General features: G+C 36.3%; 4 protein-coding genes across 4 annotated transcripts; 2 read left to right on the forward strand and 2 right to left on the reverse strand.

The window, feature by feature from the left end:
- Positions 1–10,281: 10,281 nt before the first annotated feature.
- On the forward strand, positions 10,282–12,306 carry LOC128862036 (microfibrillar-associated protein 1). Its single transcript, XM_054100438.1, has 5 exons — positions 10,282–10,583; positions 10,652–11,142; positions 11,202–11,474; positions 11,537–11,661; positions 11,718–12,306. Exons 1-5 carry the CDS (start codon positions 10,514–10,516, stop codon positions 12,151–12,153), a joined length of 1,395 nt encoding a protein of 464 aa, XP_053956413.1. The 5' UTR covers positions 10,282–10,513; the 3' UTR covers positions 12,154–12,306.
- On the reverse strand, positions 12,294–13,247 carry LOC128862037 (uncharacterized protein C1orf50 homolog). The gene is made up of 4 exons (XM_054100439.1): positions 13,099–13,247; positions 12,866–13,035; positions 12,647–12,808; positions 12,294–12,576 (listed from the first exon to the last, which is right to left on the reverse strand). Exons 1-4 carry the CDS (start codon positions 13,154–13,156, stop codon positions 12,385–12,387), a joined length of 582 nt encoding a protein of 193 aa, XP_053956414.1. The 5' UTR covers positions 13,157–13,247; the 3' UTR covers positions 12,294–12,384.
- A 5,074-nt stretch (positions 13,248–18,321) lies between these two features.
- LOC128862038 (very-long-chain enoyl-CoA reductase) lies at positions 18,322–20,114 on the reverse strand. The gene is made up of 5 exons (XM_054100441.1): positions 19,959–20,114; positions 19,539–19,900; positions 19,047–19,263; positions 18,870–18,985; positions 18,322–18,791 (listed from the first exon to the last, which is right to left on the reverse strand). The coding sequence occupies exons 1-5, from the start codon at positions 19,962–19,964 to the stop codon at positions 18,587–18,589; spliced, it is 906 nt and encodes a 301-aa protein (XP_053956416.1). The 5' UTR covers positions 19,965–20,114; the 3' UTR covers positions 18,322–18,586.
- A 1,525-nt stretch (positions 20,115–21,639) lies between these two features.
- Positions 21,640–23,235, forward strand: LOC128862040 (uncharacterized). Its single transcript, XM_054100444.1, has 3 exons — positions 21,640–22,020; positions 22,527–22,683; positions 22,770–23,235. Exons 1-3 carry the CDS (start codon positions 21,891–21,893, stop codon positions 23,134–23,136), a joined length of 654 nt encoding a protein of 217 aa, XP_053956419.1. The 5' UTR covers positions 21,640–21,890; the 3' UTR covers positions 23,137–23,235.
- The last annotated feature ends 78 nt before the right edge of the window (positions 23,236–23,313 follow it).

Genomic DNA, 23,313 nt, shown 5'->3' on the forward strand with positions numbered 1-23,313 from the left:
AAATACGAAAACTTCAACAATAAGAGACATAATTAATCTGGTTCAAAGAATCTGTCATTCGCAGAAAACCAAATATTCCATTGTTTTGTGACGGCCTGTTTGCGGCCATAAAACTTTATTGAAAGAAATGCGTAGTTAGAAATGCAAATGCATAGCTGGACAAACTGAGCGTAGAAGGAAATGCTTCCATTAGAAAAAAAATTGTATCAGTTGCACTGTAAAACTGTGTTTCTTACCTGTTTAACTTTCCAATATTTCTAAGTATATACATTTATTTATGTACTTAAAGCTAAGCAATTGGCGAAAGCAGAAGGCTACATCTGCTTTGGATTAAAATACTTATCTATGTATACTATATTACATCTATCTAGATGTTATAGGATATATATATAATATGTTCGTACGTAATTTCGAAGAAAAAAGGAAAAAGAAAAACATAGGAGATAAATATTTATTAGATAATTATTTTGATGTTTAGAATAAATTTCCAAATCATTTTTCCGAACGTTGTTCAAGCGTTAAGCATATATGTAACTTCATTCCACGGAGATACGAATTGACTTTCAGGATTTTCAGCGGCAAATCGCTGTCATTGTCAAAATAAGATATAATTTAAAACAATCCCGTATTAAGTAACACATGGACTGAAAAGTCCCGGGCCCAACAAAGAAAACACGTTTTTGAGTAGTTCAAAATTAGCTTTACTCATCAACGAAATTTCCATCAAGAACAACGCAAACATTCCAGCACCCCTCTAACATTTCAATACCACTTCTGTAGAACGATTTATCTTTTGCCTCAAAATGGGCCTCTATTCCAGAGATAACCTCTTCATTCGAACGAAATTTCTTACCGGCGAGCATTTTTTTAGCTGGATATGGGAGCAATTTGAAATCCAATTCATGCAGTTTTGCCATTGTTTTGCCATTATCAACACGGTCTTGTTTTGGTTAACAGTGAGCAAACGCGGCACCCAGTTTGAATAGAGCTTTTTCATAGTCAATGATCATGCAATATAAGGCCAACACGTCCTTTGATATCTGGTACGATGTCAGCTAACTCAAGCAACTTCACTTTTCAAACATTCAAAACGATTTTGGGTATTTCTTTGATGTTTTTTTGCTGTTACCGCCTCATTTGGACGTTCACTGCGTTGTGCATCATCGGTGTCTCTACGACCACGTTTGAAGTCAGCAAACCATCGTTTTGTTGTTGTTTCTGATGGAGCGGAGTGGAGTCCCCATAATGCTTTTCAAGCCATTGCTTCGCTTCAACGATATTTTTACCCATCATTGTATAGTTTCCGTTGATGGTGCTTTATCTGCACCTTTCTCTGCGTATTCTGGGAAGAATATTGGGCCCTTTGCTCTTTTATTTATTTTTCAATGATGTGAGTGGTTGTTTTTATTTTGCCACCTTCCTTCTACAAATGATTTAAAAATATATTCTATTATTTCAAACTCGATGGATGTATGATACCTAAACTTCGAGCTGATGTTAACCGTTTAGTTAATTGGTGTGATGAGAGTTAATATTAAAAAATATTTAAAAATTTGATTTTCAAAAATAACTAATATTATCCCTACTTCTTATAACATCGGGGATGTTATACTTCAATCTGGTGAAGAAATCGAAGATCTAGGGGTTGTTTTTGATGCAGGTTTTACATTTATTAATCATATAGATTTTATGCTATCTAAAGCGTATTCTATACTTGGTTTTATAAGAAGGAATAGTTCGAACTTTTCAGACCATTTTTCGATCAACATTAAAATGGGCGGTGCTTATTTGGAAGCCTTACCACCAATTCTCTATCGACAGAATTGATCGAGTTCAAAAAGTTTTTCTAAAGTATGCCCTTTCTTCTCTAAATTTCTATGATCCTGCCCCATCATATTGTATATGTAAATCTCGCCTACTTCTGATTAATCTGAAACAACTACAAAGTAGAAGATTGATTTTGTCTTTTCTATTTAATATTATCAGGGGAAGATTGACTGTTCTTCTCTTGCAGAAAGGATTAATTTGTCGGTGCCTACCAGGTCTTTACGTATTAAATATCCGTTCCATCTGAATAGGTGCACAACAAATTATGCCTGCAATTCTCCTATTGCTCGCTCTCTTCGTGAACTCAATGAGATCTCGAATACTATTGAAGTTGATTTCACTTTGTGTAAGCTAAGATTTTCTGTTCAATTAAACCGTTTATTGTAATTTAACTTTTCGAAAACGATTTTTTGTAATATGTAGTGAGTAAGAATAATTGTAGTTTAATATATTTTTTTCTTATTGTCAAATATACTTTTGTTAGAAGTAGTCAGAAAGAACAATTGTTTATTGATTTCAGAATAAATAAAATTAAAATACTAATGAATAGAATATCAAAAACAGGTGAATGCAATAAAACTGGATGCGCCTAGTTTATGCACGGGACTTTTCAGCCCATGTGTTATGTATTTCAAGATTTTCGGCATATTATTCTAAAAACATTAGGTGAACAATTTCTTTCGCTATCTAAGGGGATCCACTCGCCCAAATTACCATTGCTGTCTTTCATTTATGCTTGGGACTTCAAATTCAAGGTCACTCAAAACTTTTGACTTATTAATTAACTCAACACACTTAAGTGTGATATCTTATGCATATATATGTATGTATATAAGAATGTAAGTAAACGTAGTAAAGTACGATAATGTGTAAATAAATATTCAGTTACAGCACTTTTACTACGAACTCGCAATCCATACTGGTTCCAAGCCGCCTTAAAGCGGTTCAAAGCAGCTTCTAAAGGTGAGATCACACGCTGCAAGGAAAGTTGAATCATTTCACTGTTCAATATCATTTTTCTGAAAAATATCAGCACGTTCATGTATTAATAAAATGTTACCTCAAATATAAAAATTACTGCTATTAAAAATTGTTTACTGGGATGATCAATTGCAGTGAAACTCGTCTACGCTGATGGGTATACTCCTATGTGTTTTGCTTTTGGATAAGCGAAAATTTTCACATACAAATTAAGTTTTGAAAAAATTCTATGGGTAGTATAAACCAACCTGCCAAAACAAAATTTCACCCAAAAGTATTTTCATAAGCTAAATAATTTTATCATGTTTTTTGTATCATGGCCGCAATCATCTTTTTCAGGATCAGTTTATCTTTTAATAACAAATTGATTGTATTCATTCTCAGCTCCTTGAGGCCCTATGCTCTACTGGGAGAAAAGGATAGCCGTAAAAAAGTAGTAGTATTCCAAGCTCCTTAATACAACTTAATTTCAAAAAGTAATGCGGAAGCGTAATGAATATCGCAGTGTGAACAAACCTTTATTGGGTGCTTGTCCGAGCTCCTCCTCCTATTTGCGGTGCACGTCTTTAGGTTGTTCCACAAATGTTCCACGACTCCAAATGGCACGTGAGTTTTTTTTTTTTTTGTGAGGAGCTTTTACGTGACAGAAATACACTCGAAAGTTTGCCATTGCCTGCCGCGTGGCGACCGCTATTAAAAAATTCATCATTTTGCTCTTTCATGCACAGAGATTCGAGCCTACGTACTCCCGAATGGTAGTCACCTACCAATCGATTCGCCTACGGCGGTCGCCAAGTGGACCTGCCAATAACTTTTCGAAATTCATCAGTTTCCCAAGCTTGCTGAAAACACATTTATTGCCACGTCTAACGCCACCTTAAGTGTTACATGCAAATCATTGACTGGTATTATACTCATAACCTGCTCGCCTAATTTATCGACGTCATTAGTTAATTTTGTTTTCGCCTAGTTAACCGTTTACCTGCTGCCTTCTCTACTATTATTCTCAACCCAGCTGATGTGACGCACCGTGGAGCGCAAACCGAACCGGCAACTGGATTTATTTGTAGTTCAGGGAATTTACATTTTACTTACACCAATCAACACTCACTAAACTAAGCCCTCGGAATCTGATTTTTTGTTTTGCTTTCCCCCACACTACTCTGTACACCGGTTTCAGTAGTGTTTGAAAACAACACCAATCAAATTAATATTCTTCGTATAAACTCAGGCACGAGACGATAATTAGGTATGCAAAAGAAAGAGATCTGGTCACGGCTTAGTTATTATGATAGCACGTGAAACTCTAAAAAATGCGAGTGATGCTGCTTAGTACACACACGTGATTTTTTATATACTCGATTTTGTAAAGAAAAATTAGAATACATTTTTTTATAAAGTTTAAGTACTAATAAACAATGTAAACAAAAAAAAAAACAAAAAACCCTGCAAGTGTTTGTATATAATATATTTTTCGTAATATTTCATATAAAAACCCAAATGTAAATGTGGAGAAGATTGGGAACATACATATTTACGAGAAACCCAAAGAAGGTAGTATAGCGAATAGAAATGTAAAAAATGCTAACGTGTTCCAGGTGGCTCACAAGTCTTGGACTGAAATCGTTCAAGAAAAATCAATATGGAACTTGTAAGCAGTAGCATTTCGCGTGAAAATTGTATCTCGACAAAGAGCATTCAATGAGATCGCGTTGGTGGCAGACGTACCGCTTTACAGCTGCGGTCCAAGCATTACATATTTCTGATTCAATTATTCACATAATACGGCACAGCCTCAAATGTTTAGCAACGTAAGAGAACTCGCGCGATTAAAATTCTCTGCCACCGAAACTGTCGTCTTATGCAGACGTTTCGGAAGCGTTACAGCTGGCATCATCAGGTCCTGCGTACGGCATTTTCTTTCTGAAAACTGTAAGTAATGGAACTAGTCACAGGTATCAAATTTACAGGATCTTCCCGAAACAAGAAATACCGGAAAAATATTGTAAAATTCATTACTTTTGACATCGATTCGATTGCAGAATGAAGTCGTCTTCATCCGAAACAGCAACGGCTTTGCTGGAAAGAAATCTAGAAAATTGATGTGTGATGTGATGATTTTCGTCAGCGTCCGCCTGCTATTCCGCAACTGCCGCTGACGAACTAAACTTTTACTTAAAATCATCAAACTTGTGGCGACGTGTGAAGATCCTCCGATTGATGACTAACGTGCGAATTATATATGTCGCATGGAGATCCTAACTCTAAACCCTAAGAAGTGAAGAAAGCTCGCAACGACTAGAACGACGATGCAAGAAGGCGTGTAAAAACACGACGGAAAGAGTTAAAACGAAGAAGGTGGAAAAGATGCTCGAATTTGTAAAAAGACGTTATATATGTACATATGTAGTAAGAACTTGTGTATCAATCTTAAATTTAATTTTTATTTAAGTTTATTTAATTTAATGTAATATTGAAAAACTAATAATAAATACCACAAATATTGGGGGCTCAACCGATGGCTTTTAGTGAGGTGATGTAATGTATACAAATGATATAATTTCCTAGTTCATGTGAGCGAAATATAAAAAGTAAAAAGAATTAAATAAAAGAAATTTTCGTTTGACAACGTCGCGTTTGTTTGATTTCGAGAATGTTCGACGAAATATGCGTATATCCAATAAGAAAAATATTGTGCCTTTACATAAGTATGCATTTGAGAGAGAAGGCGACAGAGACAACAGAAAATGGTTATGATAGTTCGCAGTTTTTGGTTTTAATGAATGCGACGAAAAATATGTAAAAAAGTGCGATTATATTAAACAAAACTTAAAGGAGTGCAATTTGATTCCAATTTGCAAATTGGGAACCAAGGAGCGACCGCTATTAGAAAAAACGTAATCTATCATTTAGAGTTTCATGAACGGCGTTTCGAACCCATGTACTACCGAATGGTAGTCATGCACCAACCCATTCGGCGGCCGCTCATTTAATCAATTCAGTGCTTTTTGTACATTTTTGCGAGATTCGATTCATTATTCAACTCTTGTATAGTCTCTGCATGATTGGTGTAACATTTACCCTTAACGGTGTTTCACAAAAAAAGTTTATTGCCAGTGTTTGCACTAACTACTTCGTAGCAGCAATATCAACGAAAACATTGCTCTGATCTCACTACTGCTCTGAACTTGAAGAGATGGGTATTGCAGCAGGTAGCACAAAATGCGGGATCCACTATTAGCTTCGCTCCAAGCTACGTTTCGTTACTGCTAGTAGCTCAGAGCAGTAGTCAAGGAAAAATTTAAGTGCTCCCTGTAGTTGAAGTAGTAGCAAAGAGCTTGGAATCGGCCGGAGCGTTCGTTCCGAAATTATCTATAGCAGCTAACAAAGGAATATTTCTGCTTATTGAAGAAGCAGCAAGAGTGTGTAGATGCAAATAAGCAGGATATTTCCCGGAATACATCAAGTGATTAATATTTACTATTAACTACAAAGTTTCTCTTTCAAAAAACAATATTACAGACAGACAACAGAAAACTCAATTTTTATTTTTATGGTTACCCCCGCCGCTGTTTCAATGGCTTTGAACCTTTCCCAATCTCCCGAATGTTAGCAGGTATTCGAGTGATAATGCGACGACAACCAAAGGTTAAAACTCTTAAAAATACAAGCTAGCGACACTGGAAAAGCCTTAGAAACTGCTTGGCTTTTACAAATAATGAGGTTATTTGTGCAGCTATTGCAAAACATATAAAAAAAAGTGGGGAAAGCTTCGAGTCCTGAATTAAATTTCTGTTGTCTATCTATAATTTAGTGTTTCAAACGAATTGGCAAAGTATATATGCAGAGATAAGCTTCTCAAAAAGATCTCATCTGCACCCATGACTTACCGGAACCATCTTCAGGAAATAGCATGATTGCGACGTTTGCAGATGACACTGTACAAATAGCAGCTCATAGAGACCCGAACATAGCACAAACAATTTTACAAAACGACCTAAACCAAACTTTGGATTGGTTCAAAAAATGGAATATAGAAATTAATGGCGATGAAAAAATTCAAGTCAACTACCCGAACAGAAAAGCAACAATGGACTCATTAAAGATTGGAAACTCTGACGCGAATACTGATACGAAAGCTAAATACTTGGGCATTACAATTGACTCTAAACTAAACTGAAAGGACCATATAATAAAAAAAAAGAAATGAAGTTAAAAATCGCTTTCGGCAACTGTACTGGCTGCTAGGACCTCAGTCATAGCTCTCGGTGCAAAAAAAAACCTTAATCTACAAAACGACGAAGTTTAGTTCAATTAGATCCAATTTGACAATACTGCAACGGGCCCAGTCGAAGATACTTAGGACAATAGCAAATACACCATGGTGACTATATACCAAACGCTGACATTCACCGCGACTTAAAAATCGACACAGTTGACGAAGCTCTACAAACTGCAAGCAGAAAGCACATAAGCAGACTTCTGACGCACACAAATCCGACGATGAGGAAGCTTTCTGCCGAAGAAAAATTCAATAAGAAAGGACTTAAAGATGAAGGCGAAGAGAGACGCACGTGAGTGCGAGGAGTTTGAGATGCTGACCAACAGGAACAACGGCCGAAAATTCTACCACAAAGTTTGGTGGCTTACAGAAGGTTTTAAGACAGGGGCGTTTTCCTGTAAGAACAATGACGGCGATCTGGTGACTGACATCCAGAGCAATATTAAATTATGGAGGGAACACTTCTCGAACCTATTAAACATTACAGCTGCGCATGTCACAGAGAATGTGAAGATCCCGATACCCCAATCGTCGACGACGGAATTGTCGTTCCGCTGACGTTCCCGACCATGACGAGGTGAAAATAGCGATAACGCGGCTAAAGAACAACAAAGCCGCGGGCGCCGAGGGACTGCCGGCTGAGCTATTCAAACATGGCGGCAAGTAGCTGGTAACACAACTTAATCGCTCAGGCAAAATATTTTAAAAGAGCGTACAATTGTTGGCGTACGCCGATGATATTGACATCATCAGCCTTAATAACCGCGTTCTACCTTCTCCAAACTGGATAGTTGACAGTTATAATTTCGAGCTTGTAAAAGACTTCGTGTATTTAACAACCAGCATTAACACCGATAACAATGTCAGCCTTGAAATACAACGTAGAATATCTCTTGCCAACAAGTGCTACTTTGGACTAAGTAGGCAATTGAGCAGTAAAGCCCTCTCTCGACGAACAAAACTAACACTCAACAAGACTCTCATCATGCCCGTCCTAGCCTATGGCGCAGAAGCGTGGACGATGACAACATCCGATGAAGCGACGCTTGGAGTGTTTGAGAGAGAGATTCTGCTGAAGATTTTTGGACCTTTGCACGTTAGCAACGGCGAATATCGCAGGCGATGGAACGATGAGCTGTATGAGCTTTACGACGGCATAGACATAGCCCAGCGAATAAAGATCCAGTGGCTACGTTGGCTGGGTCATGTCATCCGAATGGATACAAACGCTCCGGCTCTGAAAGTATTTGATGCGGTGCCAGCTGATGGTAGCAGAGGAAAAGAAAGGCCTCCTTTGCGTTGGAAATATCCGGTGGAGAAGGACTTGACTTCACTTGGTGGGTCCAACAGGCGTCGGTTAGCACGAGAAAGAAGCGAATGGCGCGCTTTGTTAAACTCGGCCAAAATCGTGTAAGCGGTTATCGCGCCAATTAGGAAGAAGAAGATCATGTTTCTGAAAGGGATGATTTTAATTATCTCTGGATCTTTTTAAAGAAAAACTTTCACATATAAACTTTTACATAAAGTTTTAGAGAGCTTGTATACACACACAAGAACACACTTTTTCTGTGGATTATTATTTTGCAGCGCAATTTTTCCCAGATATCTGAACACATTCCCTCGCTACTTTTGTCAATAAAGAAAGTGTAATATAAATTAATTGTACACACTACAGTTACATGATTAAGATAAGCCGTTACAGATCGTAAAGTACTTAATTACTAAATTGCAAAAACGAGAATCGCTATAAATATGGGTATACAAATTATTAAGAGGCTGAAATAGATGGGTATCTCGCACATCTTAGCTGATTTCATGAATGAAACGGGTGTAGTAAATTTAGCGATTCACCCAAATAAGGAAATCTATTGAGTTAATGACAAATAGTAGAAATAACAAATGTATCACCAATTAATTGATAATAAATTAATGGAAGATATGTGAAAACAGTACAGGCGTGAACACTTTTACTCAATTTCGTACAGATCACTTACGCATCTGCATGTACATACCTATGTATGTACTGAGCCTATGTTATAAGAAGGATAATGTGCGACATAAATAAAAAGAAGTTATGGTACATAAAATAATCATAAATAGGTATATAAGAATACATATTTATGCTCCCCAATTGCTTGTTTTTGTTTTTCTTCTCAATTAATGAAGATATTTTTTGTTGATGTACTTCATAGGCCTATATGTAAATACTCGTATACACACATATACTCGCACATGCACAGGCCCACGCTTTAACCGCTACTGATCTTAATAATAAACATAAATCGATCCGGCCGGTTTAGACCGGCTAAATCTTCCTTTCTTCAGTTCACTTATTCATGCCCAAGTTATTTTTCGCATTGCGTGTTTTCAAAGCCCTGCCATTTTTGATTAATGGATCTCAAGTAATGTATTACAAGACATGCATACTTACATACATATGTATACACACTAGAAGTATAACGCATAAACGAGTTATTATAAAATTCAGTTACAAATATATCAAAAATATGAACGACACCCTAGTTTTAGGTGGTCGATCTCTATGGTTATGCAGAATACCATTTTAAGTACGCCAGTGCTGTGTCAAAGACAAGAATGATAGAGTATTAATCAAAATATCATTTAAGTCGATTTAGCTATATCTGTCCCTCCATGTGCCCTTTAACTAGAGCAAAAATTAATATAGATATTTCAATGAAAATTACTCTTCCTTCAAGGTAGGTTGGCATTGAAAATGGGCGAAATCGGCCATAAGCACGCCGAGATGCCATATAACGGTTATTTTCACAAAAAAAAGAATGGAACCCGATATCTCTGAAGAAAAATTTTTGCATTTGGTATAAGTTATAAACCCAAAAAAACCGGTGTCACAACGACTCAAGCTTTTCCTTCTCCTTGTCTTTTCTTCATAACGTTAATATTATAATTAAACTAACAAATCACCGAAATATTCCACCAAAATAATTTCTATGAAGAAAAACCTTTCACAATAGTATTCACAGCTGATTGCCAATTTTGCAGGTAATCTGCCATATGTGAACGGGTAGAGAAATCTGGAGGATTTATTGATAATTAATACAAATGTAAACGTAATTTTATGCTGCGCGTGCTTTATACAACAAACCGAAAACATCCCTGTATTTCATAAAACCGAATGCATTCCTGTATTTCTTCTATTACAAAAGCTTTGATGTCCCAAAACATATGTTTACAAAAAAATATATTATTTTCATTTGCCAGATAAGAGGATGAAAATTATTAAATAAATCTATTGTTATATACATCGGCGAATTGGACTGATGGAATAAAATCTGGAATCGGTGGAAACATCTCGGCTTTGCAACATTCAACAAAAATTAGGCAAGCAGCAATCTGGTTTTGTGAAACTTAAAAAACATCGCTTATTAGAAAAACTACAACAATATGAGTTCAGCTGCGGTAACTGCTGCTATTCAAAGCACAGCCGGAGCAGTACCCGTTCGAAATGAAAAAGGTAGATTTAAAGATCAGAAAATGTGTATGGATTTTCAGTGTGCACTAACTAAATTCATTATACGTCAGGTGAAATTTCCATGCAGAAAGTGAAGGTGCAGCGGTATGTGTCAGGCAAACGCCCAGATTATGCCACTGCTGGTACAAGTTCCGATGAATCAGATTTAGAAGACTTCATAGATCATCGCAAACGGGCTGCTCAAGCACAACTCGAACGACGCCCGCAAAAAGAACACGCAACAGACGAACGTCAAGAAAAACCTCAATCAGGGGATGAGGAAGAAGTCGATGATCCGCGTTTGAGACGTCTGCGTACACGTCCCGAAGATCAGGAAGAGTTGGAGAGGGAACGTCTTGAAAGACATAGGCACATTCATGAGCCAGAAATAGTTGAATCTGACTCGGAGGAAAGTGAACCAGAGATAACCGCGAGTAAAGCGACAAATAAAATTACACTCGCATCGGAGTCTGATTCAGACTCAGAACTAAGTGAAGATGAGTTAGAGCAACGGCGCATGAAGTTGCGTCATCGCATGTTACAACAGCAAAAGGAAGAAGAGGTGAAATTTGTGTACTATGTTTTGGACTTTTGAGGCAATTATTTTCTTATTAATTGCAGATTTTGCAAAAGGAGGAGGAAAAACAATCTGAATCCTCTGAAACCGAAAGTTCTGATTATGAGGAAGAAACTGAGAGCGAGGAAGATAACGAGCCCCGCCTAAAACCGCTATTTGTCCGAAAACGTGAACGTGCAACTATACAGGAAAAGGAGCGAGAAGCGCAAAAACAAAAACAATTGGAGACGGAAGCGAAAAGAGCAGCTAAAGAACGTAGACGCGCAACACTGCGTCTAGTAGAGGATAGCGTTAAAAAAGATCTAGAAAAGGCTAAGGTATTGAATGTAATAAAATATTCTAAACATATTTTCAACATTATTTAATATCTTCATAACAGCCTGACACTGCGGAAGCAAGCATAGACGATGTATGCACCGACGATGAGAACGATGAAGTTGAATACGAAGCTTGGAAATTGCGCGAGTTGAAACGAGTGAAGCGCGATCGAGAGGAGCGTGAAAAGTATGCTATTTCATAAATTGCAATTTTATAATTTTTAATAATCATATCTTTAATAGCGCTGAACGAGATAAATCGGAAATAGATCGCATGCGCAACTTGACCGAAGAAGAACGGCGCCAAGAATTGCGTAACAATCCAAAAGTTATCACTAACAAAGCTGCCAAAGGAAAATACAAGTTTTTGCAGAAGTACTATCATCGTGGTGCTTTCTATTTGAACGAAGAAAACGAAGTGCTGAAGCGTGACTTTGCCCAGGCCACTTTGGAAGACCACTTCGACAAAACTATTTTACCAAAGGTAATGCAAGTAAAGAACTTCGGTCGATGCGGACGCACAAAGTATACACATTTGGTAGATCAAGATACGACTAAATTCGATTCTCCATGGTATGCTGAGACGTCAAACAATATTAAATTTCACAATGAGAAGGCAGGCGGCATGAAACAAGTATTTGATCGACCGTCTTTGTCCAAACGCAAGAAGATGGAGTAATGTATTGACATATGAACAACAACTACTGAAAATATACAGTTTAATATTATAGATAAGCATTTACGAAAGCGAAAATACTAATGTATTTTCTATAAAAATAAAAAAACTGGCGCTAAATCCGCCTAAAAAAAACGCCGGCCTTGAGGACCAATATTTTTAGATATTTTATTTACACGTTTACGTTTTGATTTTATTATTTTCATGTTATCCATTAGGTTCCTAGTAGTTCCATTACTCATGCACACTACCAAAATCAATTGCCATTGGTGTTGGGCCTGCAGCCAAGGAAGTTGTTGCCAAACATTTTTCAGCCCAATTCATCTTGTCATCGCGCTCTTTAATTTTATCCAAAGGCGTCCAAGATAGATCATATTCTAATCTGTAACTACCGAGATATTTCTGGTCTACTTTATCATTCCATTCCTATATTTACAAGTTGTATAATTAGCTACAAGAACAGATTTACATATACATATATGCGGTGTTGACTTACTTCCGGCGAAAGCATACTGAAATAGCTTTGACCCGATGAACGCTGATAAAGATGATAAATATGGCCTGGCTTTTTCGTGAAATTGCATGCGGCGTTGTGCAATAATTGACTCTCTTCAGATTCCTTTATTATTTCCATGGCCTGGGCCTGCAGCATTTTAATCTGAGGGAAGAAAATGTATGAGATCTCATCTACTAAACTCTTGCTTGCACATCTCACTTGGTCTAGTATCACACATAGCTTCTGGCACGTGCCAGATTTCAACTGCTTGTCCGCATTTTGTATTTGCGTCGCCAGCGAGATAATGTCTTCCTTTTCGTGCATTGATACGCGCAGTGGATCCACGATATGCACACCATTAGGGCAAGGATTTCTTTCAACCAACTGCGCTGCGAAATTAACGCATATTTAGCTTAAATATTTTACAAAAGACGAGTGCAAGTGTTAATTACCCTTCTTCACAGCAATGTCGTATGTTAAATCCTCCATTTCTATAGCAGACCTTTTCATAACAAATGCATTAAGCTCTTATTTTTATTTTTGAACAATTTTTTGCTGCAAAATATCCGATAGATTAACGATACATAGTTTTTTGTATCTGACTTTAGTACTAACTCGATAACTTTCCGATTTTTTTAGTAAAAGTAGTTGCGTTCGAGAACGCAAAAATTTGTAATATTATTCTTAATTTTTACAAGCGGACGTGCGATAACGCTGAAAAATTATCCATCACTCAAATATTGAGAGAGCAAAGCGACAGACTATGCAAGAGAGACGATCACTTTGTATTGGAGAAATTTTTGCCTGCACACAATATCCGTCACGAAAATATGGAATCCGAAAGCAAATTATGGAACTTTTTGTAAATAAAGAAATGATTTATTTTGTGCGCTTCTATGCTATCTGAAACGATGAAAAAGAGTATTTTTCAACCAAAATCGTTAACATATAAAATTATTTATGGTATTTTATATTATATCTATAATTTCCATGCTACGAGCATAGAAAGGGTGCGAGGTAAGTTCATTCGCTTTGGAATGTTTTGGCTTATAATACGTTCACATATGCATTAATCACCTATAAATCCACCAAATTAATCTATCCGTTCACATATGGCAGATTACCTGCCAAATTGACAATCAGCTGTCAATACTCTTGTGAAAGGTTTTTCTTCATAGAAATTATTTTGGTGGAATATTTCGGTGTTTCTGGTTTCTTTAATTATTATTAACGATATGAAACTGCGGTATGCGACGTTTACTGAGGTTGCAAGCAATATGCATGGGAAATTCTATACATTTTATAATAAGTAATAAGAGGACAAAACGTTTTAGTCTAAGAGCTGGCTACATGAAAGTGCCCGCATCAGGTACATGGCTAATTTATTTTTAAAATAATAGTATTAGTGTAGACGAATATAAAAATGAATGTCTGCCATTGCAAAACTGGGGCGCAAAGGGAGGATACGCAGTGAAAGGGGGGAATTTTGGGTGGGAAAAAATTCATAAGGTACAGAGATTCTATGTACGGGAAAATTTGGTTATTGGTTATTTGCGACAGTGTAAAAAAATTGGCAGACATTTTGCGAGGGGCTAACTCGCCGGCAGACTGCGCTGAAGATTGCAAAAACTAATTAAACAAAAGTCATAAGGTACATGAATTCCAATTATTGTATTTTAAAGTTTAAACACTCCAAAAGTCATTTACAAAATGGCAGACAAAAATGTCAGGCCTAAGGCCGCGGCAGACGACGTTAAAAAGTGCGCTACACATCAACATTTTTAGTCACATTCTTGATATTTAAGTGCAGAAGAATTATTATCGATATTTATGAAATATATCAATGAAATTCATTATTTTATAACTTATATTTTTAGGGAATTTTATAAACGATTTGTTTTTTTCAATGTTAATATTATGGTTGTTTATAAGTATATCAATTTAAAAACCATGGCATCCGATCAACTATTGTATCACATACATTCGATATAACAGGCTTAAAAAGAAGTCAAGATATCACCGTAGACTTAGGAAAACACCAAATTAAAAAAGATACTACTCAGTTGCAGAATTTTATAACTATATTAAAACAAAATATGAATCCTTTCAACACCGAAGATACTCAGAGCAGCGAAGACACTCAGAGCAGCGAAGATATTCGGAGCAATGAATCGTTTAATATTGCAACTGGACGAGCAGCATCGAAAGAAGTGAGCGACTTTTGATTAAATGTGGAAAGAACTGGCCGTGGTTTAAGAAAAAAGTTTATTTCTGAATGTGCTGCGTCTGATGATCGTTTCGAATTAACTAATATATTAAACAAAATAAAATACTGAATTTCGCTCCTTCAACCCAGAAAAGATTTGTCTCGATAAATAATAAAGTTCAAGAAGTATGACTACAGCGTGACTTGTTCGGCCGAATGTTAGCTATTTCAATGAATGACAATGCTAATGTTGAAAAAATATTGACTTGTCCTCTAACACCCGTTCCAATGTGTATGTGTCACTTGGATGGATCGATTTATAAAACAGATAAATCTGTTTTGTTGAAGTCGTTGGAAAAACATGTTCAAAGTACAGCCCCAAGCTACACTGACATTTGTTTAATAGACGGATTCTTTCTCATACATTGTATCAAGGATTTACCAAAAACATTCGGAAGTATCTCCAAAAAAATACTTCAAATGGTGACTAACAATGCAGCCCGTGAAATTCATGTAATTTTTGATAGATATTGGTCACCATCTATCAAAGATTACGAAAGATCTCGGCGAAGCGGTTCCTCTGGTAATCGTATGTACGTGATTTCTGGACCTGAACAATCAAGACCATCAGACTTTAATAAAGAACTCCGAAATAGCTTTTTCAAAGAGGCACTCGTGAAATTTTTAATCGCCAACTGGCAAAATCAAGAATTAATTCCATTCTTTCAAAATAAAAAAGTGCTACTCAATTTTGATAACTGTTATCAATATGAAGCTGTGAATGAAAGCATATTATTTTCAAAAAATGATAAGTTTACTCTCGATTTGTATGAAGAGGCGGATTCAAAAATAGTATATCATGCGTGCAATATCGAGTCAACAGCGAACATTCTAATAAAATGCTCAGATACGGATATTTAAATTATTATGTTGGCTAATATGATTCACGTAGAACACAATAGCAAAGTTTATATTCAAACAGGGGTTTGGAATAAGCAACGAATAATTGACGTATCGACGTTGCATGAAAAGTTAGGCGAGATAATGTGTCGATCTCTGCCAGGATTTCATGCTTTAACTGGCTGCGATTTTAATCCCGCATTATTTCGCAAGGGAAAGCAACGTTCTTTACAGATTTAAAAGAAAAATTAAGACTTACAAAAAGCATTTGGTCAAATTGGACATGAAGACTGTGATGAAACCGCTGTTTTCCCGATTCTTGAAAAGTTTATCTGTAATTTGTACAACTTTTCGTTGTTGAGCTCCGTAAATGATGCACGATTCGCCTTATTTTTAAAAACCTATAGGTCAACGATTTGGAGGAACCTTTCCAGAAAAAAAATTGCAGAATTTTGACTCATCCACTTTGCCTTCTAGCCAGGCTGAATTAACGCAGCATTTATTGAGGACCAAATATATTGCTACAATATGGAAAAATGATCATAAGAAAATTCCATCATATTTATCTACGACCAGAAACTTGCGGATGGATATTAGTAGAGGGAAAGTATACATTTAATTGGTTCGACGGATCACAGCTGCCTAGTACAATACAAGATATTATTGATCCTGGAACAAACAAAGGTAATATATTTATCCACAGAACATATAACTATTCCATTCTATTAAATGTCTAAAAATCAATTTGCTTTGAGCTTTGTTACAGGCGATGAAGACGTTAATGCAGAAAGCGAATCAAATGAAGATGAATATAGCGAAAGCGAAGGAGATATCACGTCCGAATCAGATTCCGATTGCGAATGTGACTAAAAATGTTGATGTGTAGCGCACTTTTTAACGTCGTCTGCCGCGGCCTTAGCCCTCACATTTTTGTCTGCCATTTTGTAAATGACTTTTGGAATGTTTAAATTTTAAAATACAATAATTGGAATTCATGTACCTTATGACTTTTTTTAAATTAATTTTTGCAATCTTCAGCGCAGTCTGCCGGCGAGTTAGTCTCTCGCAAAATGTCTGCCAATTTTTTACACTTTCTCAAATATATAACCAAACTTTTCCCGTACATAGAATCCCTGTACCTTATGAATTTTTTCCCACCCAAAATTCACCCCTTTCACTGCGTATCCCCCCTTTGCGCCCCAGTTTTGCAATGGCAGACATTCATTTTTATATTCGTCTACACTAATACTATTATTTTCAATATCCGTCTATTTATGGGCACACTTTTTGAAGTGAAACTTCTTAGGCGTAGATAGACGAGCGAAAATGGAAAGTAAAATTTCAAGGCCATGCAACGTTTTGGGCATTTTCGTTCCGCGAGAGAGAAAAAAGATATAATTTAGAGCAAAAGAAAAGAGAGAGCTATGCCTTATATATATCTTAGATACACTTTAGGGTATTTTTCCTGAGTTTTTCCTTGGGGTTGCTAATTTCTAGTGAGAAATAACACTGCCTCCTTTTTGGCGCTTGTTTGTTGGTGCCAACTTGTCGGAAATATATTTTTTGTGCCTAAAATGCCTTACAATGAAAAGTTTTTCGTATTTTAAAAACAAAAATATATCTCAATAACTACTTGACCTTTTACATAACTAGGAATATTATTAGAAAGTAAGTAATCAAAATACATTTTTTATGTTAAAACTTCATCCTATTTTTGTGTGCATTTTTTAGTAAAACAGTTTTTATGAAATAATACGAACAAAGTTATGTAAAACAATTTTTTTTCGAAAGTTTGCTAATATGATTGAGATACAATTTCATTAAAATATATATTCAACTACCTTTAATTTGAAATGTCATATGTATGTCCATTTTGGTTTTGATTCCACTAAAGAAACCTTCATTCAACCAACTCCAGCTACGCTAAGACCAATAGTCGGTTCTGCGTTATCGGACATTGCATATATAATATTGATAATTAAATATGTGTAACTTTTTTCAACAAAATTTACACAAAAGCTTAGACTACAAAAAACTTATTTATACCAAGTTAATAACCTTATCTAACCGAAATCTTTTTACAGCTCAGCCCGCACTACCTAACCTAATAACCTTCCCAGTGATGCACTTTGTTTTGTAAAGAGTCAAGTGGTTTTTGAATACGAAAAATTCAGCGAACCACATTCTTAATTTTTTTCTTGCGAAATATTGCGTATACTTACTATACTAGTTTTTGAGATATTGCAGTTTTTAAAATGCGTAAATCTGACCTTTTTCCGTTAATAATCTCCTCCTTTAGTACCGTTCTAATAGTTCGTATAGTTCTATCCAACTTTCTTCTGTTTTTTTTTTTTTTTTTGTTTAGCGAAGGAAGTTCTTGTGGCTTCTCTACAAAAAATTATTCGGAACAAAATATTAATATTTTCCTACGTTTATATAGTTAAAGAGAAAAGATATTGCCTTATTGGGCCTTATTTCAATAGCTGAACTGGTTGCCTGATTCAATCCATAGTCAAATCTTTAACACTTCTCAGATTACCACGCGATCAAAAACAAGAAAAACAAAAAATAAAGTCTGTGGGCATTATTTCATTCGCAAACCAACTCTTTTTATTATTAGTTATCAGTTTAACATATACAGATATATGTGCTATACATCTATGTATTATTGCATCAGCTACACCAAGTTAATAATAATCTGACACCTATGACAATTATAATTTAATTTGTTCAAATTTAATTTTTTACAGTATTATAAATGCAATAAGCCAATTGCAATGGAAATGTTTTTCTCTTTTGTTAAAATTTGTGCCAATATAATTTGATTTATACATTTACAGCACATATGGAAAAATGGCACGCCGACCTTTGGGGTAGTCTTTAAACTCTTTCTTGTAATTGCGGTGCTTGCCCAGAGCCCACACTGCCATTTGAAAAGCTCCAGCAAACGCAAACAGCAAAGCCGGCAAGCATTGAGTCATTAAAGAGAAAGAAACCCAGGAACCAATCTCGTAAGTGTAGTTGGGGCAAGAGACCAAACTGAAAATTACGATTTAAAAGAAAGACCAATTGTTAAATACATGAAAAATAGATAGGTTAGATAGTTAGATATTTTACTTGAATAGCTTTGTGAAGGGGTTATCATCAGGAACCGGAATTCGGCGCACTTTTGTGCCAGGCGGGCGCAAGTTACGTAGAGCAATGTGAATAGAAAAATTGCCCAGTTCGCAAATCTGTAAAGGTAGTTCACTCTATAATGTGACTGGTCATTTAGTATATTCAAAATGTATTTACCGCGAAAGCAGCTAAAGAACCCCAGACTTGAAGACAACAAGGGCTGGTATAAAGTGGATGATTAACGTGATACGAAACATAGGCTGTGAATCCCCAGTAGTAGCTGCAATTTTTAAAGAGATTACGGATGGGCATTGTCGCATGTGAGAAACGATGAACGAAAATAGTCTCTAAAACTCGTTTTACATAATGAACGACATAGCAGCCTGCTGCAATGCTGCAAAAGAAACACGGAATATAAACATTAACATATACATATATACATACTGTTTGCTAAATATAAATATTAATGCGAAATTCAATGAGCGCTTGTGAAACTTTGACTTGGCGACGCAAAGCGAAGCTAATTTACAGCAAAACATAAAAAAGCAAAGGTTAAACTAGGTCGTCGATATTGTTGTTGCAGTCACTGCATTTATGCTTATGTGATATACTTCGCCAAAGCCAATCACCAACGCTTACCAGGGGAAAGTTCATCATTGACAAACTTACTGTGCCGTTAATGAAATCGGTTTATCCGTTGTTTCACCATAGATGAGAGCGGGGCGAGCGTAGAAGATGAGGTATACGAACAGTGGGCCGGCATATTCAGCTAGAAATACAGTCTTCCAACCAATCTGGGGTCCCAAATCTTTTATGTAAATCTTATTTGATTTTCCAATATTAAGCGACTCAAGCGTATCCGTTTCTTTAAGCGCCTTTCCGCGCGGTTCCAAACGCAGTGATTGCCGTTCCGGAGCCGGTGTGCTTCCATATTGCTTATGTATTATATGGCGTAGGTCACCAACGGTAGTACTGGGAGGAACGTGGCATCTGCCAAACGACTTGGAGCCCGTTGTTGATAATATTTCGATCTAATCGTAAAGTAATTTCATAAGAAATTTCCACATAAAAAGTTAATTACACACTTACATCCATTATATATTATGTTAATATTAACCGCACTATGAGCAAAGGAAATTAATTTATTTTTAATAGCTACTTTACTTATAATCAATAGTAAATTGTGCGACACCCAACAAGCAAACTTCACAAATGCGCTTTGCACAAGTGTTTTGCTGTGAAAATTTCGAAGATTCACCCAACTGGAAGAAGAGACATCAAAGTTCAATCCAAGGCGAATTCACAGAAGGTGACTTCAGTACAAGGTGGATTTAATAAGGTGACAGCATTCACCCAGCTGAATTTTTCGCCGTAGGTATGGCTTACGTCAAAATGATATGCTTTGTTTGTATGTATTGGTATGTTTACATTCGTATGTTTACATTTGCTTGCTGATTTTGACATGATGCTTGCACCAAACGCAACAACAAATACATGTAGGGTTTTACTTATATGTGTTTGCTGTCACCTGTAAAAAATTCGCCTTGCTTCAGTACAACAACGAACTTGCACATAATTGCCATGTCAAAAATTGAATGACTAAGACAATTAAGCTAGGCACTATGATATTTGAGCCACCAAATCATATGAAGAAAATAACACAAATCAGCTGCTATAACGAAGCCACCTGTGTGGATTCAGCTTGGTTCAATCGATTAATCGCAAGTGTTTTTAACGTCTTAAAACGATATTCAAAGTAATTGCATTTGTGTATTTGAATCTCAGTATTCTTTTCTTTTAACGAATTATTTGATTGAAAGCTTCATTTGAATATATCTTAGTTCGACCTTAAGATGCGGGTCAAGGCGCATCCATACAAGGTGATAGTATCTCAGGAACCGCTATTAAAAAAAGAGTTACTTACGTACTTTTTACTCTTCGCATTAAAAAACACACAAATGCAGGAGAAATAGCATGTTTGGGAAAATTCAGTGAATTGCTTTGTGAGGTGTAAACTAATCAAACTAATGAAAACGAAGTGCCGTGTGCTAAATGATGAAAGGACAAATTAATATAAAGCCTCCAAATGCAGTTTGTTTGCGTTTTTATGCGGAAGACACCGTGGCAAGAAAGTATGTGTGTGTGTGATAATTTCTTGTGTTTGGTTGTCTTAATTGCACACTTATTTAGCAGGTGTAAGTGCGTCACTATGCCTGTATGCCGTGAACAGTTTTGGAGCGGATAGCGCGTTGACGGCTTGACAGGTAACCGCTGTCGTAATTAGAACACATCTAATAGCCTGAAATTGCATCGTATTGTGGCACACTCATGCTGAAAGCAGTGAACGACGTAAACGCAGTCCCCTGTCAGCTGTTACGATCAAACTAATGAGAGCCCCATGTAAATGAAAAATCATCACCCTTCCGTTCCGTAGTATCGTAGGATTTTGGAAATTTGCTTAGAATTGTGTTAGCTGATTGCTCTCTCACCACACAGTGTAGCCAAAAAGTACATTTCGAAATCATTTACAAAATGCTCTTAAACAAATTTTAATTTTTATTAAAATAACTTTAAAAAAATGTTGGATAATGTTAATTATAGAGAAATTAACTATTTGTATTTGTTGGTTTTTGGCTTTGGTTTATTATACAATTAGAAATTATAACTGATAACGCGGATGTGTAAAAAAGTGTGTATGCAAAAATATCAATGGCAACATTGTGTAGATGCAACCAAACACAGACACACTCAAACCGATGTATTCTACGGGATAAGTTTTGCTCAGTTTTGTATATCCTACGGGCAGCGGAAAGGGACTACGATACGTTGGCGAGTGTGAGCACCATGAAACAATGATGCTCGTGTATGCCGCGATTAAGTCCCGTTGGTTTTCTGATCACTTAATTACCATCGGTTTGTTTACAATCGAATGCAGGCAACATTGCAAAATAAATATTTTTGATATTTTGCGGAGCAATAATATAGAGAGATTGTTTTAATAATAATAATTTTTTTGTAACAATGACTTTCAACGAGATGCTTATAGAGGAAGTGCGAAAGCACAGGTGTATTTACGATGTATCACTTAAGGAATTTGGAAGCGAGCTGAAGAAAGCTTGGAAGGAAATCGGGAAAGTGCTAAACGCAAACCGTAAGTATTATCAAGGGCATGGTGTGAGAGGTGGCGAAGGTGTTTGCATGCTCAAAACGGGTCATGTAGCCAGCCGGCAATAGCAGAAGATTCTCGTTCCCGCGACAGTCGGTTCTACGTAACCGGAACGACCCCGATTTATATCCGGCCAAGGACTGTCACTTCAGCAGCATTCCTCGTATATGCACGGGGAATGGCTATGCTGCTACAACAACAACAACAGCAGCAGCAGAAGATCCTCGTTACACCGCCGTAAGATAGAGCTGTTGTGGGGCGCGCTGAATTGTTGGTCGAGCTGGTGTTGCTTTTGTTAATTGTGCAGTTGTTGTTGTGGATAATGCTACTGACACTGTTGCCTCCCTTCTTCTACATAAACGCCAGTATTCCATGCCGACAATTTTAGCTGTAGAATCTTTCGAAGTGCGTCCCCGCAATAATTTATTCCCTAAATAATTACTTATGTATATAGGCAAATCTATTTATTTTGTATGGAATAATATTTTTAGCGAAGATTTGCAAACAGCGATGGAATACTCTTCGGGACACATACAAAAGAATAAAGCGTACTAACGAGCTAGGCTCCAGCAGTGGTGCACCAGTACCCAACAGGAAATGGAAGTTCCAAGAGGTATTATCCTTTTTGGATGAATGCAGAGATAAGAAGTAAGTATTAAAGTTAATAGTTTCTTCAATTCTAATACTTATAAAAACATTACTCATCTAAACTTTTCTTTATTAAAAACTGCCAGAAACATTAAAATAGTAGAGCCAACAACAATTGTGTTGGAAGATATGGGGAATACAATACCAGAAAATCTCACCATGGAAGAAGACACGGACTCTCAATCATCATATTCTTCGGTAAGCTCAAGCGGAACAGCAATTGAGAGACTCGCCGATGCCGAACTGAAGAGTTGTTTAGCCAAAGCAATGGGGCAATGCGTTGCTTTAGTAACTGATCTTATCAAAGTACCACAAAAAAATCCAACATTCTCACTTTTTGAATCTTTTGCTCAAAAAATAGTGGATGCAAACTTACCCCAAGCTGATGTTAACAGAATAGAAGCAAAAGTGATGTTATTGTTGCATGAGGAATTGGCAAAATTTTATAAATGAAATAACTATATTTGATTTGTTGGAATTAAATGAAGTGAAAACTGACAATATTATTAATAATAAATTTTATACTTTTTCGTTCTATGCGTTCGAGAAATATTTAAAGTTTCGCCGTTGCAAGGCGTACGTTGCAGTAATAAATTATGTAATATGTAAAGTATTTCAGGTAGTGTAAAC

The sequence above is a fragment of the Anastrepha ludens genome, chromosome 4 (genome assembly GCF_028408465.1).
Source record: "Anastrepha ludens isolate Willacy chromosome 4, idAnaLude1.1, whole genome shotgun sequence".
NCBI lineage: Eukaryota > Metazoa > Arthropoda > Insecta > Diptera > Tephritidae > Anastrepha > Anastrepha ludens.

What these genes read in the sequence shown, in the direction of transcription:
- LOC128862037 (XM_054100439.1), bottom strand. Translation starts at nt 13,156, where the DNA reads ATGAAAAGGTCTGCTATAGAAATGGAGGATTTAACATACGACATTGCT. An exon ending in CGACATTGCTGTGAAGAAGG is followed by an intron (nt 13,036 to 13,098) that starts GTAATTAACACT and finishes TTAATTTCGCAG; the next exon opens with CGCAGTTGGTTGAAAGAAAT. An exon ending in TATGTGTGATACTAGACCAA is followed by an intron (nt 12,809 to 12,865) that starts GTGAGATGTGCA and finishes TTCTTCCCTCAG; the next exon opens with ATTAAAATGCTGCAGGCCCA.
- LOC128862038 (XM_054100441.1), bottom strand. An exon ending in CCGATTTCATTAACGGCACA is followed by an intron (nt 19,264 to 19,538) that starts GTAAGTTTGTCA and finishes TTTCTTTTGCAG; the next exon opens with CATTGCAGCAGGCTGCTATG. An exon ending in GTTCTTTAGCTGCTTTCGCG is followed by an intron (nt 18,986 to 19,046) that starts GTAAATACATTT and finishes CTACCTTTACAG; the next exon opens with ATTTGCGAACTGGGCAATTT.
- LOC128862036 (XM_054100438.1), top strand. Translation starts at nt 10,514, where the DNA reads ATGAGTTCAGCTGCGGTAACTGCTGCTATTCAAAGCACAGCCGGAGCA. An exon ending in AACAGCAAAAGGAAGAAGAG is followed by an intron (nt 11,143 to 11,201) that starts GTGAAATTTGTG and finishes TATTAATTGCAG; the next exon opens with ATTTTGCAAAAGGAGGAGGA. An exon ending in AAGATCTAGAAAAGGCTAAG is followed by an intron (nt 11,475 to 11,536) that starts GTATTGAATGTA and finishes TCTTCATAACAG; the next exon opens with CCTGACACTGCGGAAGCAAG.
- LOC128862040 (XM_054100444.1), top strand. Translation starts at nt 21,891, where the DNA reads ATGACTTTCAACGAGATGCTTATAGAGGAAGTGCGAAAGCACAGGTGT. An exon ending in GAAAGTGCTAAACGCAAACC is followed by an intron (nt 22,021 to 22,526) that starts GTAAGTATTATC and finishes TAATATTTTTAG; the next exon opens with CGAAGATTTGCAAACAGCGA. An exon ending in GATGAATGCAGAGATAAGAA is followed by an intron (nt 22,684 to 22,769) that starts GTAAGTATTAAA and finishes AAAAACTGCCAG; the next exon opens with AAACATTAAAATAGTAGAGC.